Here is a 19,332-nt window from a genome sequence, read left to right as displayed (position 1 = left end):
GTAGCAATGATCTGTTCCTGTTGGGCCCAGGGCTATGCACATTCTCAGGCCCTTATTCCAGGTGGCCTGATAGGATTTTATGTTGGGTAAATGGCTGCTATGTCACGCCAGGTGTTGATTTGTGGTGTCAGAGGGATAGCCACTTCTCATTTTCTTGGAATCTGGGAAATCTGTGAAAGAGGAAGAGGGGCTTTTCCTCTGTAAAGAAGCCGTGCATGCTAGGCAGAGAGGCAAAAGATTGATGAACTCAGCAGGCTGGCAGAGGGGAGTGAAAGGGAAGGGGTCATTCCAGCATGGTGGCCAGTGTCTGGTCAGTGTCAAAGAAAGGACTTGGAAAGACAAGAGAGATGCTGGAAGGGCCACAGGGACATCACCAATGTGATCTCCTGTGAAAGAGTGATAAGTGCCTAGTGTTAACCACTTTTGTAATAATACAGAAGAATCAGCGTAAGTCACTGTAGTAGAAAGACCTGCACCGCATTTCACATGCATTACATAACCCATGGTTAGGATAGAAGCATTGTAGTTATAATGCAAGCGTTTTGAATAGTTCCTTGGGTAGTACTCAGATACGGAGATGATTGATCAATTGATCAATAACTAGATAAATAGAGGATAGATAATAGATAAATATTGCTAGATACGTAATAGATAGATGATGTAGATAGACAGATATAGTTATTCCAGCCTAATTTTTTTTTTTTTTTTTTTTTTTTTTTTTTTTGTCGTTTTTTCGTGACCGGCACTGGTCAGTCCTATATAGGATCCGAACCCGCGGCGGGAGCGTTGCCGCGCTCCCAGCGCAGCACTCTACCAAGTGCGCCACGGGCTCGGCCCCCAGCCTAATTTTTGATATTGGAACTATATACACTTTCAAGTTCCTTAGTTAGCATAGTTTATACTTGGTTCTCTACCAGTTCCTCACACATATTTCTTTTTTCTTTCTTTTTTTAAGAAACATAAACAGTGACAGCTTCAGTACATTTTACCCAGCTGTCTGTTTCCCAGGATTTGTATCTGTTCATCTGGCTCTGTTCCCAGCATGTCACGGAGCAATTCTTTTCTGACACATTCTTAGATGGAGACAGAGTAAATACAGGCCCTGTACAAACACGCGAAACACGGACAAGCAAGTGCCCATGAGTCTTGATCTCCTTAAATGCTTGGCACAGATCCTGCATGTGGGAGAAGCTAAATAATTAATTTTTGAAATGAATGTTGAATAAGGAGGATACTTGATTGCATCTTTTTACCACATCTCTTACGTTTCTGCTTTATGCCGATGGAGCCAACACAGTGTCCTGGGCAGAAAATCTGGGTTGAGACAGTTGAGCAGCCCTGGGAAAGTTATTTAGACTAAGCTTCAAATTCTTCTCCTGTGGCTGCAGCACTTCCTGCACAGCCCTGGGGGCTCCCCAACCTCTCCAGCCTCGGTTGTTCACCTCCAAAATGGGGATAATGGCAGCTCCTTCCTCACAGGGCTTCATGAGGGATCAAACAAGTCAACATGGGTAAAGGGCTTACAAACGTGCTTAGCACATGTCAAGCACTGCTTGAGTTTTAGTTATTATTACTAGTTTCATCATTACCATTTCATGGGACTGAGCAAAAATAACACATACATTGCGTGTTGTCAGTTATGTAGTAGGTGCATAATAACTGGTCGTTTTCCTGCCCTCGTTTCCTTCCATTAGTTACTGGATGATTTCGTGTTTGTATAAACAGAAAATGGTGCATCATTTCTATTACTGAATTTCTAATACTGAGCTAATTTAATCAGAGTTTCCATGGTTTTGTTTGTTATGTGTGAGAATGTGTGTATAGGACTATATTTATCAATTTTTACAAGTTAGAGGTACCATCTCTCAGTCAAAATTCTTTCAGTTCATGTCATTTTGTTACCGTGGAAACACATGACCTCTTCATGTACAGACATTCATAACTGGAGTCTATCTGGCACTTGAACTAGGTGGGAGATTTTGGATGAGTTACTACTCTAAGTTTCAGTGTCCTCATCAGTAAAAGGGGAAAATAGTACCTCCATCCCAAATGTGGTGTGAGAACTAAAAGAAGCTATAATGATAATAACAATATCTAAAATGCACTGAGCACTTACTCTGTGCCAGACACTGAGTTCTAAGTCTTCAACTTATTTGAAGAACATAGTGCAATGCTCAGCACTCCATAAGTGTTAGCTTTTATTGTGGTTACTAGAAACTTGAAGAAGTGGGGGAAGCCAGACTGGTAGGCACAGGCTTTAGCTAAGGAATCTAAAGGTCGTGGTGGAGCTGGGATTTGCATCTGGTCGGTGTGGCTTCAAAATCCACGATCTAACATTTCGCATGACTACTGCCTCTCTCCATAGTCTTCAGCCAACCCGTCTTGCAGTCAAGTGCTCCATCCTTATGCACGACTCACCTTTTTCTCCTCTCAGGAGATCTTCTTCCCTTGGAACGCACCCCCTCCCCACTTGAGCATGTTGAAATCCTTCCCTTCTCCCAAGACCCTCTTGGGCTTAAATCTTCTCCTGGTTAAGCTCCTCTGTGTTTCCATGACACTTTATGTAGAGGAACTTTAGAGCAGGGAACTCTCTAGACATCATTGTATCCCTCCTCTCCACTTTAGCACCTCCCACTTAATTTTCACTCATTAAGTATTTATGGGACTAATGAATAATTATCTTGTAACCCAGGGCTCACCCCCTGCCCTTGGCTTGCACGGTCTGGGGGGAGGACAGGAACACAGACCCCACTGCTGGCCCTGGTGAGATGCATAGTGACCCCTAACTTTGGGAGCTGTGAGCTCCCCACTCTGTGCCACAACTTAGGTGTCCTCCAGAAGAGAGTAGGCTGCTGAATGCAGGGGGCTTCAGGCCTCCACTGAAGGAAGCAGGACCCTGTAGAGGCCCCAGGAGCCCATTGGAAGAAACACACACACACACACACACACACACACACACACTCTCTCTCTCTCTCTCTGTCTCTCTCTCTCTCTCTCTCTCTCTCTAATTTTGAACAAATTTTCTTTGAATCTTGGACTTGGCCGTTGCTGCCCTCTCCATGGGTCAGGGCTACAAGTGCTAGCTCAGAAGAAAGACACCTGAGGTAAGCTGATGTGTTGGAATGTTCAGAGCTACCTCTAGTGAATGTAAATTCTTCTTATTACCCTTTGTTTTTTAAGAAAAAAATTTTTTTTCTGGCATTTTGTTGCAGCATCTTTTTGCTCCACTCAGACTTCACATCCTGCACTTCTTCTATCCCTGGGAGTGTTGTACAGTGGTTACAAGAGAAAGGAAGGGTCTTAGATGGAGCATCTCCATGCAGACAGCAGCTCTGAAGGGCTTGGTGAATCCTCGTCTCAGCATCATGGCACAGACTCAGCCCCAGAGGCTGTAGGTCATACTCCAACCCTTTGGGTAGCCTGCCTGGACTATGCAAGAACATTAGATGAAATGGGCATTACAAATCCAGGCATTTAAACTGTAATCCTGCTAAATAATTTGTTTCCTGTTTTATATTGTTTGCACAGAAGAGGGGGTGGAAAAATGCAGAAATGTTTTCCAGTACATTTCCTTCCTTCCACCCCCAAACTTGCTAAAGATACAGCATGCAGATTTCATGGTGGTTGGTAGGGTTTTTCCAAGTGCTAAATTTTTATGTGCCCAGTTACTTTCCCAGTAGGAATGATGTCTTCTAATTTCTATCACTACGGTGCTAGCAATGCTGATCTCATAGAGGGTGTTCAATGAATTTATTGATTACCTGCTAGTTTTGTACCCTGGATCTGAGGGACAAGAATGTGGCCAGACATGCTCCACATGGGGAGACCTCCACCTCCATTTTCTCTTCCTTTAAAAAATGTACTATTCTCTAAAATCCAGCTCCATCCTTAAAACTGAAATTAATCTTTTCATGGTTGCTGGAGACTTTCATTCTGCCGAATTGTGTGTGTGTGTGTGTGTGTGTGCGTGTGCGTGTGCATGTGTGTGTGTGTGTGTGTGCATGTGCATGTGTGTGTGTGTGTGCATGTGTACGTGTGCGTGCATGTGCATGTGTGTGTATGTGTATGTGTGTGCGTGTGTGTGCGTGCATGTGTATGTGTGTGTGTGTGCGTGGTCACGAATTTCTCTTAAGCATCTGATACTATAGGGACTACATTTCTTGAATCTTTCTCCTGTGACCACTTTGATGATTCCCTTTCCTGATTCTTCTTCTCCCCTCTGTCTACGTCTTATCCTGATGACTCTTAGTTTTGTCTCTAGATTTGGCCCCCAACCTTCTCTTCCTCTTCTACTCTTCTTCTTGTTGAGTTCATTCATTCCTTTGGCCTCCACTCTTACCCCCATGACTCTCCCACGTACGAATCTCACGCTCTTTTATCTCCCTTATGCCGGATGTATATTCCCAACTGCCCATTGGACGTACATACTCAAGCGACCTACATTTAATGACAAATTCAAAATCTCCAGTGGTGAATCTCTTATAACTTTTGTCTACACAAATCTCCTTCCTCCCTCCAGCTATTCCATTGTAGTCAGTTACAGCCCCATTCTTTCTGACACACAGAAATACAAATTGAGTGGTCATTTCTGATGGGTCTCTTTCTTGCACCCCTTATACCCAGTCTGTATAAATTCTGCACTCCCCCTGCCACCCATTTGCTTCAATTCTACGGCCAATACCCAGCCCAGGCCCCAGCCCCTTGGGCACCTGGTGGTAACAGCCTCTCGGCCTCTCTGTCTCCCTCCTGCCCCTCTTATTCGGGGTCTCTTTGCTCATACCTCAGCTACGGTGGTCCCACCACTTCCCACCTCCCAAACTGAGGTGGCCCTTGCTGCTTGGTGAGTGAACCGTACATCCCTGTCACTGTGCTCCACAATATGCCCCATGGCTCCCACCCCCTGCTCTGTCCCATTCTGTAATTAATGCAGGAACTCCTGAAACCATTGCTGAGTGCCTCCCACCCCCTGCACACTGGGCCCAGCGGTGAACGCAGCGGTGACCGCAGCAGACCCTCCCAGCAAGCGTGCTGGCTGCCTGGTCCCCTCGCTGTCCCGCCCCCTCCTCTACCTTAGAAGTTCAGCTTCTTTCAGCTCCTCCAGCGCCTTCAACCTCCCCAACCTACAGCGATGAGTCCCTTCTCAGAACTTTTATTGTTTCTGTTGTGAGGACCCCTTTACTTAATCTCTGATCTTTTCGTGTGTATTGGTTTTTACTTCTTAACTGGATTGTAATCTCCTGTAAGGTCCACTGTTTTTTATTTGCTGTGCTCACTATCCCCAATGCTGGGTGTGTATTATTTGTCTTGGTTGTTGTCATAGTCACGATAACTACATCTAATCTATAATTGTGTGTAATTAAGATGTAATTAGGGTAAGACATAAACCGGGCATTGCATGATGTGCTATATACACAGTTTCTTCTCTGACAAGTGCGTTCTCTGTACATCATTGACTTAAAGAAGCCTTGCTCAGTTGTGCACCAACTGTGGGTCTCAGGGAAATTGCTTCTGTTGTCTGAGACTCAGTTTCTCCATCTGAATAATAAGGAGCCAGATGCCTGTTTGTCAAGGTTCTTTCTATTTCCAACACTGCGGTTCAATTCAATTTCAATTCACTCAAATTTAGGAAATCCCTACCGTGTACTCTGCACAGATCTGTTACTGAGGGAGTATATGGTAAACATGGCACCGTTCTTGCCTTCAGAGTCTTTACCATCTAGGGTTAGCCAGGTAGCTCAGCTGGTTAAAGCATGATGTCATAACATCAAGGGTTCAGATCCTTGTACCGGTGAGCCACACACACACACGCACGCACGCACACGCACACGCACACACACACACACACACACACACAAAAGCTTTTATCATCTAGTGTAATAACAGGAAGCCAAACCTATCTGAGGGGTGGAGAACCAAGGAGCCAGTTACATCACTAGGAAAACGTGGGGAGATTCCTGAGCGTTGATTCTAATTAGAAGCTTCCTGAAGGCGGAGAGATTTCCGTTCAGATTAAAGGAGGCACTTGATGCAGTGGGAGTACAGAGGCACCTCTTGGCAGAACTGGTGGCAGAACAAGCTATTGAGCAGTGAACCAGAGCAAGGCTGCAGAGCCAGCCGACCGGACATTTTGCTGGGTGCTAAATTTAAACTGGTGACCCTATTGATATTGCTGTGAGATGAAACAGGAGAATCTCCACTACATCAGAAAAGTGCGTGGCTCTCAGAGGAGTGAAACATTTGGATATTTGAGATGGATCCTCCGATTAAAACCATTTATTTTGGCATCCCCACATGCTGAGATTCATAAGCCAAAAGACAGCAAGGATGATACATCTGAATTCCTGTCACAATGCAATAGAATTAATTACCATTACAATGGGCTAATACTAGTGCTTAGAAATAATAAATATGTATGTCTCTCTTCATTTCAAAAAGGAATTGAAGAGATTTGCAAATGTATTTGCCAGGCAACAAGATAAAAATACAAGAGATAATAGAGAGAAAATAAAAGTTGAAATAATAGGGTGAAGCCATAGGAAAAGTCCCAAAGACTCTAAATACTTACCAGTGGTGTGCTGCGTACTTGGGGTCAGAATCTTAGCAGTTAATGTATTTCTTCCCTAAAGGAAAGTTTTAAGTTTTCATATGATAAGATAGCATCTCTGAGACCTAAAGCTTATATTGAGAGGCTTATCCTGTTTGTGAAAGGGATTTTGAATACTGGGACATTCCGTGTACTTTCATTCATGTTGATTGCTTTCAAAGGAAGTCTATTGAAAACAAAGGCTGAAAGCAAAACACCAGCCCAAAGATCTCTGGCAGAGCCTCTGAGGCTGCATTGCTAATGCACCAGTGATTTTACTTAAGGAATCCCCAGTTCTGAGGTCAGAAAATTTCCTCTCCTTGGAAAACATAATTGTCATTTATTATTTCCTTTCAGGAAAGGTTTTCCTCTTTGCCGGCCCCCAGACACTCATTTCCCCCAAACACACTCTTTCATTACTTTGTGTCACTGAGAGAGGGCATGTCAAGTCTGCCCCAGTCACTGGGGTTTTTACATCTGCGGACAATGGAGCAGAGAACGGTGGCTGGAAGGCCCTGGTCCAGCCTGACATGCTCCGAGTTCACATCTCTCTTCTGGTCACAGTGTGAAGCAGCATGAGCGCTACGGCCAGTTGACGCTGGTCAACTCCACCTCGGCGGACACGGGCGAATTCAGCTGCTGGGGGCAGGTCTGCAACGGCTACATCTGCAGGAGGGACGAGGCCAGAACAGGCTCCACCTACATCTTCTTTACAGGTAAAGCATGGGCAGCATTAGTAGAACTCCTCACACTTCTGAACTTGGCTCTGAACTGACGGTCTCTACTGCATGCTGAGTAGCCAATGGTGACGAGAAGCACACTCACTGTCTGCCAGGCTCAAGGCTAAATGCTCTACATCCATGATTTCACGTAAGCCCTATACCTGCCCTTCAGGGTAAGGACTGATATTATTTTCTTTTCTTCTCTTTTTTCATATGGGAAAGCTGATGTGATGCTATGACAAATGTTGGAATTCTGCCATCATCACCAGTTGTCAGGCTCTTTTACCTGCCAATAATCCTGCTGGCTGGGCCAATTGTCAAGCTAGGGCTGGGTCTGGAGCTCACAGACCCCTCAAGCCTGTTGTCCAGGCTGGGTCACACACCCTTCATACGCCAGGCTGGGTCACCAGACCCCTTCACGCAGGTCTATGAGCTAGGTAACTGACCAAAAGGTCCTTGGAAGCCGTAAGTTGGAAAAGCATGGCTGCACAGTGTGGCTGCCCAGGGCACTAGAATGCCAGCCAGCCTGCCTCACAAACTCTGAAGAACACAAGAATAGTAGCAAAACTAAAAAGATACGTTGGCACACATGAGCGCTAACTCCATACACACACACACACACACAATTTGCTTACAAAGGATATGCTGAACCACACCCAACCAGGCCTGAGGTGAGGGTCCTGACCAAACCGTTCTATTTTCCCAACAGCTGAGGTTTAGAGATATGAAATAAGTCCTTAAGGTCACACAGCAAGTAAGTGGTGGTACCAGGATCTTAACACAGAATTGTCAGATTCCAGGGTCTGTACCTGCACTGTCCAATACGGTACATTTCAGGTGAAGCCAGAATCCTTTCTTAGTGTCTGGGCAGGGGCTTTCATGAGGTTTGTCTACACCCTGCGTCCACCTACTTTTCAGACCCAGACCCAGAGTGACTTAGGTCTATGACCCAAATGATCTTATCTCCTGGCCATTAATGAATACTTTAGCAAAATATCATGTATTTTCTCTTCCTGCCCAAATAACTCCTCTCTGGCAAGATGTGTTAGCAGGGCATGCTACAATTTTGGAAGGGCATGTAATTTTCACAACACACCTAGGAAATAAGTAAGAGCTATTTTATTATCTCTATTTTAGAAATAATAATGCTGATGCAGAGACTTACAAAGGCACAGTGACTGGTCCTGTGTTCCGTGACTTGTAGTGGCAGAGTAAGGAATCAAACCTGTTTTTTCTGACCCAGGATCCAGTGTCCTCTGCCTTGAATGTTGTCTGGGACAAGGTGATGGATGGACTGATAGATAGACAGACAGACAGACACTAGCTAGCACAACTGGTGTTGTCAGGAGAATCACTGACAGTTGTTCATAGGCAATCTCTTTGGATCCTCATTTTGGAACATGCTACACAGAATTAATTGCCCATGTGCCCTTTTGTATTACACCACACTGTGAGGTATAATACATACTGGAAAAGGCAATCAATTAAGACTAATAAGAGTCTATTATTCCAGACAAGGACTGATGCCAAATTTCACATTACGGGATGAAGAATCTTCCCAAGACTAGCACTGTCATGTCTTCCCAAAGTATTGGTGGAGGTTTTGAACTGAAGGCTTTGCCTGAGCAGAATGTCCTGTAAGGGTTATGGGCTCTCTTTGAGTTTTGGAGGCAGGTCCTCTTTCTTAATTTACTGAAGTCTTTTTGTGACTCAACGGAAGGCTAAAATATATGTATTTCAACTCTTGAGAAACCTGGATCAAAAAGGAAGGAGACTGAATATGCCGTATCATTTTCTTATTCCTCGACACTAAGCTAAGAGCCCAGTTGGATTTTCAGGGTAGGGTTTAGCAATTTGTCTTTTCAAGCATGGGTGGGTTTGAAAAACCAAGACAGGCTGTTACAGAAGCTGAGGTTCCTGTGGCTGGCTCTGGATTCTTCCCGAACATATGCTTCCTGGCTACCCATGTAGAGAAATATCTCTCATTCGTTATGTTTCCATGTTTCCAGAGTTTGACTGAAAACACTGTGGAGCTTCTTTTGGGGCTGACTGTTGTTAATTTGTGCAATTTTTGATTAAGCAACTGTCACATGTATTTCCTCTTTCGTGTCTATCCAGGAGGTTCTCAGATGGGTTTTTTCCCTCTCTCTCTCTCTCACTCTTTATTGAAGTATACCATACATAAAGAAAAACATTCAGATCCAAAGGATACAGTTTAATAAGTTATCCTCAATTGAAAAGACACATGTATCCGCCCCCCAGATGAAGGGTGAGAACATTACCAGCAATAAGGCTTCCTCATAGTAAAGTCTTGGGCTCTGATTTTCATATGTAGGAAAACCACAATAAGAAGTACCTTACTAAATACTGAGTTTGCTATAATTTGGAGTTTAGTTTATAGACTGTTAGCTTTAATTTTTTGGAAATCTAAAATCCCATGTGTTCAGTTTTCGTAAAGTAATATATTTGTCATCTACATGAATTAGATATAAGCACATTTGCGTGGGACATATGTAATCTATAATTTTAAAAATGAACTTTACCACACTGTTTTGTAAATGGAAGTTACTGATTGCAAATACTATTTAAAGCAGCCGGTGTGGTCACTTATTTCAAAGCACGGACTGTAGTACAAGAGATAAGACAACATTTTGTATTCTGAAATTCAGATCGTTCACTTACTCTACTGCCTTTGCTCATTGGTTCAAATTGCTCTACACACTGTTAAAAACAAAATTGCTTCTAAATCTTACAATTATAAAATCCTTAAGTGTTATTGCTAAAAAGTGATCTTTAATACTGTGTATCCAGATTCTTCTCTTTACAAATGAGGATGTTGAAGCACAGAGCGATTCGGTAACACATCCAAAGCCATGTAGACTTAGTCTGTGCGAACGCATGACTGTTAGACACAACATTAACAAAGGGGCCCTTTGCCTAAGTCTGAAAGTCAATTTATCATAAAGCAGCACAAGTCACCAGACCTGATATAAAGACTTGCAAAAGGCGGAGATTCATTGAGCTGTGACATACTCTTTTCTCATCTTCATCAGAGTACTCATAGCCAAAGAACTCTTGGCCCATAAAGACATTTTATGTTGTGTCCAGAAATTCTGTCCTCAACCTAAAACATTATACAAAGAAGATGACACAAAGAAGGTGAGTGGAAGAGAAAGCCAAGAATAATTATTTGTTTCAGGAACATTGCAGGGAAAACACAGGAAACAATATAGCAAGTGTTGGGGTGTGATTAGCTCCACAGATTTCTCCCAGCAATGACTATAATATCCCTCACAGAATGATCTAGAAAACAAAGGATTTAATGTGCCATGCCAAAAAACAAAAACAAAAAAACCGTCACCAGCACCACCAACAAAACAAACCAAAAAGCCCAACAGAGAGTCCCTTCACTGTCCTAAGGACAGTAGGGGTAAGCCAGTCTTTCTTTTTCCCATTTCATTAAAATAAAAGTGCCACCATCTAGAGCATAAAGAACCAGGCAGAGTGATTTCAGAGGAAATAGGGGGGAGTGTAAGAAACTGGCTGAAGGTCCCCAGCCAGGTGGTGGCCAAGCCAAGCCCAGATCTGAGACCGGCGGGTTCCTCCTGAGTCCCTACTCCATTACCTTCCACCAACCTTGGCAGACACTAGGTCCTCTGTGCTGGGCCAGCTCCAGTGTGCTGGGAAGTCCCTCCCGATGGGCAGTCACTGACCGAAGGCTATGGGGGTGTCAAAGGACAAAATTACAACAAATTTAAAGATCTCAATTGACTTTATTGTGATTCTAGAATCAGGCAATACGTCATTCCATAAAATGGAAGAATGAGCTGAGCAAAAGAGGTTGCTTTTATAGCCAGAAAAAGGCTGAAGAAATCAGAAAGAACAAAAAGTAGATCGATCACTTCAAAGTTACTTTCCCTGTAAAGTGGGGACAGGAAGACAGAACAATGGAAAAGTAACCGACTAGTTAACATCAGGTTACTTCAGGCTATCTCTTCAGTGTAAGGATTAAAGCAGAGGGAATGTCATTGTCATACATATTGAAGATTTAAACTGGCCTGATTGGGAAGTTGGCTATTATCTCTTTCTCTAGATTTTTCGGAAGGTCAGACCACAACCTAAGTGCCATCGAATTTAGCAGGGGTGAATCCAGTTCAATTTTTAGTCTGGTCTTTTGGGGCCTCGTGCAGGAATTTAAGCCAAACCAATGGCCTCCTATAATTTTTATTTAACAGGGGCTAATTTCTCTACATAGAAGCAGCAGATGGTTCCAAGGTTTTAAAATTGCTCTTAAGGAAATCAGTCTCCTTCCCACATCCTCAGCGTGGTGATCCATGGGGCTGATCTGGGATTGAATTAACACCTTTTTGCTTCCTTTAAGGAGATAGGAAAGGAAGTCATCCTCCCGAAGAATAAAAAGCATTAAAAACCGCAGCTTCTTCTATTCATAAAGACTCAGTATTCTGAGTGTACTGCCAGTCCCCTCTCATTTTTGTGCCCTGAGTGTAGGAACCCTTGGTGCTCTTACCTCGTTTCATCAGAGTAAATAAGCCTATGTCTTCCCCTTTGCAGAGAAAGGGGAACTTTTTGTACCTTCTCCGAGCTATTTTGATGTTGTCTACCTGAACCCAGACAGACAGGCTGTGGTTCCTTGTCGAGTGACCGTGCTGTCAGCCAAAGTGACGCTCCACAGGGAGTTCCCAGCTAAGGAGATCCCAGCCAATGGAACGGACATCACTTACGACATGAAGAGAGGCTTCGTGTATCTGCGGCCTCATTCTGACCACCAGGGGGTGGTCTACTGCAAGGCGGAGGCGGGGGGCAAGTCCCAGATCTCTGTCAAGTACCAGCTGCTCTACGTAGAGGGTGAGTCAAGGTCTCAGCCACTTCGGGTGGTCAGGGACTGCTCTTCCCTCCTTGCCAATGGAAATAAGGAGGCACAGAATCTGTTCTTAAGGGCTCCTCTATGGCACGGCCACTTCTAGAATGTTCTCTGTCCTTGCTCGTGACTCTGACACCTCCACTCCTCTCCTCCAAATCCTTCCATCCTTGCTCTGGTACTGCCTCTGTGTTTCCTCAGCCTCCTTTAGAACATCCTCTCAGCCTCTATTTTAAGGAGAATCTGCTGCCCCCTAAGAGCACCGTCCACTGCCACCTCGGGGTGGGTGTCCTTCCTGCGCCCCTTTCCCACTTCCCAACCCTCATTCTCTCCCCTTCTGTTGGGAACCTCTGCTCCTCTGCGGCGTGTGCCCTGTGCTGCAGCAGCTTTTTCATGTCCTTTCTGGTCACTCCCCCGGCTCCGTCCATGGACAATCTTGTCGCTTGGTTCACTGTCCTCCTCCCTGTTTCATTTTGGGGCTGACCTAGAAATCCACCTGGAACCCACGGGCCCGGTTCACTGACCGCCTCGTCTACTGCACCTCAGACACCCCCTCCCTCAGTCCTAACTTCAACTTGTCAATAGCCACAGCTGCTCTGACATGGGACTCACTGAGCTGGACCCCAGCCCCAACCACAGGCTCATATCCTGTGATGGGGAAAGGGAAATGGCCTTAGTGCAGGGTGCAGGGTGGTCAAAGCAGGGTTGCGACAGTCACTGGGTAACCGGGAGTGTTCGGGGCCATGTCCTGGTGAGTGAGCATCGCGGCTGAGAACACCAGGCACTAGGAGCCCAGTTCCCATCTGAGAGAGCAGCAGGCTCTGGGGCCACCCAGCGCTCCTCAGGGCTGCACTAGAGCGGACTCTGCCCCTGACAGACCGCCAGGACTGGCCAGCGGAAGAGTTCTGGGAAGGAGAGTCATCTTTGCAGGGCTATGGTGCAGGAGGAGAAAGCATTTCCTCTTCTCACTGGCAGGGGGCTGGAGAGGGATGCATTCCTCCAGAAAGTCGAGGGAGGGAGGCCTGAGAGCATCGCTGGCTGTGGAAGGGGCCAGACGCTGTCTGCTGCACTGGCTCTGCTCCCTGGCCCGCCCCTGAGCCACCAACCCAGGGAAGGTGGGGGCTGGGGGGAGGGGAGGCTGCCCGGAGGGAGGGGGCTTGGAGTGTGTCCCTGCTGTATCTGGTTGCCACATGCTCCAGAGATGTCAGTGCTGCAGCCTTTCTGAGACCACACTGCAGCTTGGAGCAAAGACGTGCAGAGGAGGCCTTGGCTGAGGGTGAAGAGGGACCCAGGGGGACTGCTGAGGGGTGAGCCCTTCATCGCCCATGACAAGGTGTTGGAGCCATCATCTGTCCCCATTGGGTTCACAGACAACAGGCCAGATCAGCATTTACTACCAGGGGACAGCCTCCTTTGGGCTCCAGGCTCTCTCTCCTCCCCCACATTGGCACCAGAGCAGGGGGTGGGAAGGGGACAGACTGTCTCCTCCAAGACACCAGCTCCAAGCTGCTGGACCCACCAGCTTGGCCAGCTACAGGGAGAACAGGAGCAGGCTTTGTCAAATGTGGAGTGAAATTTTACATGAACAGTGTTGGAAACCAGGATGAGGCTGCCTTACTAACCCAAAGAGCCTGTTGGATATGAAATCGGACAGAGATGTCACTAACGGGTCTCACTGCCCTTAGGGAAGCGGTTTCAATACAGCAGAACTGATGGGCGTTATCAGGGGGGAAAGTATTTCAAGTGTGAACGCACTGAATTGGCCACGTTGAAAAAAATAGTTCCATTTTTAACAGAGTGATTTGATCCTGACTCAATCTGGTCAAGAGGAAGGGAGGGAAGCCAACTGGAAGAGAAGGAGGCAGGCAGCAATTTGAGGGCTGGGGTTTGCAGTACACACTGTGGAAAGGGGAAGAGACGCTGGAAAAAATGCAGGATCCTACCAGGCGGTGGAGACTGGAGACCAGGAGTTTACAGCAACACATCTACCTGCCCGTGGGGCTTTCCTAGCCGCCCTCAGCTCTCCGGGTAGGGCATGGGGGAAGGGCGTGGCTGTGCCCACCGAGGACGCTGTTTCCCCGACAGGTGGGAGCCATGCACAGCGGGGCAAGGCATGGGGTGACGGAGAGCCCTGGGGAACAGTGGAGAGTCAGGGGGACAGTGAGGAGGTGCGGAAGGAGTCACTGCACAAACAGTCCAGAAGCTTCCATCACAACCAAACTCCCTGAAAGAGCCCTCTGTATGCCCTGTTTCCATTTCCTTCCCTCCCACACACTCCTCAGCCCACTCCCTCTGGCTTTATCCCCTGCACTCCACCCAAATGCTATTGCCTGTATCCTCAGGCCTCCCCTGCCATTAAATCCAGCGGACAATGTCTGTCCTCACCCCACTAGGTTCCAGCTCTCCTGCACGAAAGCCCCTCTTCCGTGGCTCCATCTTCCCGGCCTTCCTCCCAACTTTTCCATTGCACTTTGCCAGCTCTTTGCTGTCTATCAGCTTTGAAATGTCGGAGTTGCTCAAGGCCCCCTTCTTTCTCCCTCCCTGCGTTCTTCCTGGGCAGTCTCTGCCATCTGCACAGCTCCACGTCCACCCCTGCACTACTGACTCCTGAATGATTGCATGTGGCCCGGCTCTGTGGGCGCCGGTCCGTGTCTGCAGCTGTCCCCCAGCACATAGAAGCTCCACGGTCCCCTCCATCTCCCTGCACCCTCCCGGGCCTGCTTCCTCCAACCCCTCGGCCTCAGTGATGGGGTGACCTTCGCCCTGTGAACAGACCGATGACTGGAAGCCTCACCTCCCATCCTCACCCCCAGTCCTTTTGACTTTTTTCATTAAATCACTTTCAAATCCTCTGTTCCTCTCCATCCTCACTGCAGAAACGGCTCGTGCTATCATCACCTCTTCCCTGGACTAAGTGAATACCTTTCTAACTGAGCTCTCTGCTATCCACCTTTTCTTCCTGCATTTTCCACACTGTAGCTGATTATAATTCCAATTAAACCATTTAATAGGTTCCCACTTCTCCTAGTGTTGGGAGGTGCTCACACAGAGGAATCCAAGACCAACATTGGTGTTATAGCTCTTTATTAGTTTACAGCTCTTTTTGGTGTTACAGCATTTTATTGCTTGCAAGCAAGGAAAGCACGAGCGTCAGGCTAGTGTCTCCCTAATGAAGGAAAGGGGCAGCCTTATACAGCCAAAACTTCCTGCCCAAGTTCTCATTTAAGTCCTCTTATGCAAATGAGGGGTGCAAGTCTGTTAATTCGGATTGGTTGACTATGAGACATTGCTCATTGGTCAGTTCTGGAGCCAAATTTGCATTCGGCCCTTAGGGCACGCAAAACCACTGTTACCTTTCCTTAGCACACGGTGCAGGAAGCAGGGGAGGTTACAGAAGCCAAAGTTCACAATTAAGACAGCCAAGCGTAAAATTTCTAAAAGTTTCTTCAGCAGAAGGGGGCAGGTTTAACAATCAGGAAATGCTCAGGGTTCCCTGCTTCACTAGAACTGAAATCCTCTGCCTTCTCACCAGCCTGGTCTCCTCCCCTCTCTGCAGCCTGCCCCGCCTTCCTCCCCTGGGGCCACCTCCACCTCGCCAGGAGGCTCTGCTCGTGGGAATCCCAGCCTTACTGTGCCTCTCCCCGTCTCCCATCCAAGTCTTTTAAGCTCACCCTTGAGATTTTAGTTCAAACACTGCTTTCTCAAGGAAGCCTTTCCTGGTTTTCTCAGACTATTCTGAATTTTTGGAGCACTCTGGGCCTTTCCTTCATAGCTCTTAATGCAATTGAAGTTTTAAATTAACCATACAATTACTTGCTAGGATTGGCCCCTCCACTAGAATACAGGCTCCAAGGGCTGGAGACCACATCTGTCTCGTTTTCGGTTGCGGTCCCAGCTCCTAGCACATTGCCTTGCTGCAGGCTGCCATCAGAATGGCTTGCTGAGTGAACCGAGCATAATGAGGAAATTGCTTCTGAAATGCTGTGCAGTTAAGGCACTGCACACATAGCCAGCTCGCATGCCATTCCTGCAGACATCTTTCTCATCGTATCTTGACACTTTCTCCTCTTCCTGCTGAGGACAGACAGTTGCACACCCGTCTGTCCACCCCATCCCTTCAGATGTCACCATCCAGGCTGCCTTAGCTGCATTCTACTTGCTCTTTCCCCAAGAACCTTCTTCCCCCGGCCCCCCCAGCTTTTTCCTTCACCTGACCCTTGGTAGACCTTTGAGCCTCCACCCTCGTTTTTTTTTTTTTTTTGGTGGCTGACCAGTCCAGGGATCTGAACCCTTGACCTTGTTGTTATAATGCCACACTTTAATCAACTGAGCGAACCGGCCAGCCCTTCCTCCCCTAATTACAAGCGTAGAGGCTGGACCTGGGAGTCTGGGATGACCACCCCATTCTGGACCACCAAGGAAGAGGTAGAGGTGGCTTCAAAGGAAACCAAAAGTGATGGGCTAGTGCCGGCCAGGTGTTAGGGGGAAGCTGTGAGAAAGGCAGAAGTGTCACTTCTCTCTCCGAAGAAAAGAATACGTCTGCACATTAGTCTTCAGTGTCGTGCTTTTGGCTCTCATCTCACTCTCCCTGTCTCCTGCCTACCTCCAGTTCCCAGCGGCCCCCCATCAACAACCATCTTGGCTTCCTCCAACAAAGTGCAAGGTGGGGATGACATCAGCGTGCTCTGCACTGTCCTGGGGGAGCCTGACGTTGAGGTGGAGTTCAGGTGGATCTTTCCAGGGCAGAAGGTAAGCACCACCCCCCCATCTCAGCCAGCTGTTTAATTCCCAGCTGTGTTCCTGCCCAGTGACGTAGCCATAAGAAGTCTGAGAAATGGTGGGACTGTGGTAGGGGCTGAGACTTGCTTGTTTTCTTCTAAGATGTTTCAGTGTATTTACAAATGGATCTTTTTTCTGAGGACAGGAAAAAATAGAAATTAATTGGGTTCCATTAGGCAATTCACTCAATGTACCTTTTTCATATGCAGTTTTTCTTCATAACCCTTAAATAAGGGACCGTGGCAGGAAAGGGAAAGGAGGCACCTCCCTCTTTCTCTGCTCCTCAGCCTCCATCTTTGGTTCCATCCTTTGGGTCTACAGGAGGCGAATCTAACCTCCTCCTGGCATCCGTCAGAGTGTTCTCTATACACTCTGTGCCCTGCGGTGAGGCGCTCTGAGCGGACATCCACCTAGTGGGCATACAGACCCAGGACCTGTCAAAAAGGTTCCATAGGCCAGAGGTCATCTTAAAATAGACGTCCCATAAAAGCCACGAGAGCACATTTAGCCTTTGTACATGTTCTGCTCACTAAAATAAACAGCTCTGCTACCAACATGGAATAATCCCTTTGTTGCCAGAAGAGATTGAGCCTCCCAAGACTTACTCAGTAGCCAATACACTCCTGGCCTAAGGGTTGTGATTAGCGGAAAACAACTATCCCTGGAGAATAGTATTTTCTAGCATCCTGGTCTTAGGGACTTGTTTTTAAAGAGAGTTGCCACACTTAGAAGACATTCATGAATTTGAATAGAGGGTTCTTTTTTTACATTGCTAATTGGTATTTGAGTAGAAAAGGTTTTAACTTAAAAGTGTTGTAAATATTAGTTATGTTAAACTAATTCAGAAAAACTTACCTTATCACTGAAGTTGGCTGAAGCATCTCAAAAGTGACCATCTCGCTTTCTAGAAAAAGGGGGTCGTGTCATGTAGGACATCATCTTTCCATCCTTGGTCCAGCTTTTCTCCCACTGGAGTCCTTAGGCACCTTTGTCTGGTCATACTTCTTTCTCTCCCAACCTCAACAATCGGGAGCTCGTATTCATTCACACAGTGAATGCTTTGGGCTCTGACTTTAAATTCTGTGAATAAGAACCATTTGGCTAGGGGTGGAAGTAGGCAATGTGAAGGGGGGCAGTGGAAAGTTTCTCCCGTGTTTTTATGCCTAGTACCAGTTCTGCTTGCTTGGAGTTCCAAAAGAATAAATTAATTTTAAGTACAAACTTACTGAAGAAAAGGGCAGAGAGCCCCAAATAACAATGAAATTCAAGACTCTGCTTGAAAAAAATGCAGCCTAAAATGATTATATGGTGTAAAAGCTCCCACAACCTATGAACTACGCATACTGAATAGTCTTCTGTAAGCGCGTGTCTTGCACCTTGAAAGGAACACTCAACAGTGTTGGATGAATGGGAGCTGTTTATAGCAGCTTGTCATTGGTGCTTCAGTCTGTGTGGGTGTCGTTAAACAGGAGGAAAGGCCCGTGACAATTCAAGACACTTGGAGGCTGATCCACAGAGGACTCGGACACACCACTCGGCTCTCCCAGAGTGTCATTACAGTCGAAGACTTTGAGACCATTGATGCAGGATATTACATCTGCACAGCTCAGAATCCTCAAGGGCAGACCACAGTAGCGACCGCTGTTGAGTTTTCCTGATTTGGAAAATGAACTTATGGAAAGCCCATTTGTGTGCACAATCAGCTTTGGTGTTCTTTTTATTAGCTCTTTTTATATAGCCAGAGGCTGATGTCAAGTGCCAAACCCAACTCCTGCCTTGTGATTCAGACCCAGACATCCAAACTAAAAGGAAGTCATTGGGTCTATTAATAGAATTGTTAACTTCTCTAACAGAAAGCATGTATTTTCGACTGCTTACCTACACACGTGTTTCTAGTTTTCATACTAAGGCGAAATTTATGTAAACAACTTTATATAATCATTTCTATTAAATGAGCAAGTTTTTTGTAAAAAATAAAAAATGGGCTAAGTGCTCGTTTTTTTAGTTGGCTTGAAACACATCCAGGAGGACTGGTTGGCAGTGATACTCAGGTCGATACCTAGTATTCTTTTTGATATAACAATCACAATATATTAGAATTTTAAAGTGTACTAATATATAGTTCAACTTCTTATCCATAAGCAGCAACTCAATTCAAATGCTTAGACATGTTACTTTTCCTCAGTAGCAACTTTAAAGCTAAGGTGAGTTAATTTATGAAGGTACTGAAAAAAAATCATGTTTTTTCTTTAACTGATACACTCAAAAGCACTAATTCTAGATTAGTCTGTTCAATAAGGACTAGAATATATGTTTTTAAATGTTTAACTTTCAATATAAAACAGATGCATTAAGATTCAACTTTAGAC

The 19,332-nt window shown here is 46.0% G+C and overlaps 1 protein-coding gene across 2 annotated transcripts in view; it reads left to right on the top strand.

The window, feature by feature from the left end:
• PDGFRL (platelet derived growth factor receptor like) overlaps positions 1–19,118 on the top strand; it is a 40,757-nt gene extending 21,639 nt beyond the window's left edge. For both annotated transcript variants that reach the window (XM_063077366.1, XM_063077368.1), the window contains exons 3-6: positions 7,148–7,299; positions 11,878–12,171; positions 16,794–16,933; positions 18,433–19,118. In XM_063077366.1, the coding sequence (XP_062933436.1) occupies positions 7,148–7,299; positions 11,878–12,171; positions 16,794–16,933; positions 18,433–18,621 (775 nt within the window). In that variant the 3' untranslated portion in view covers positions 18,622–19,118. The remainder of the gene's footprint in view (positions 1–7,147; positions 7,300–11,877; positions 12,172–16,793; positions 16,934–18,432) is intronic.
• Positions 19,119–19,332: the final 214 nt, after the last annotated feature.

This window comes from Cynocephalus volans, chromosome 13, assembly GCF_027409185.1.
Source record: "Cynocephalus volans isolate mCynVol1 chromosome 13, mCynVol1.pri, whole genome shotgun sequence".
NCBI lineage: Eukaryota > Metazoa > Chordata > Mammalia > Dermoptera > Cynocephalidae > Cynocephalus > Cynocephalus volans.
The sequence above is the reverse complement of the archived record's forward strand: the minus strand, read 5'-3'. Positions and strand labels throughout refer to the sequence as shown.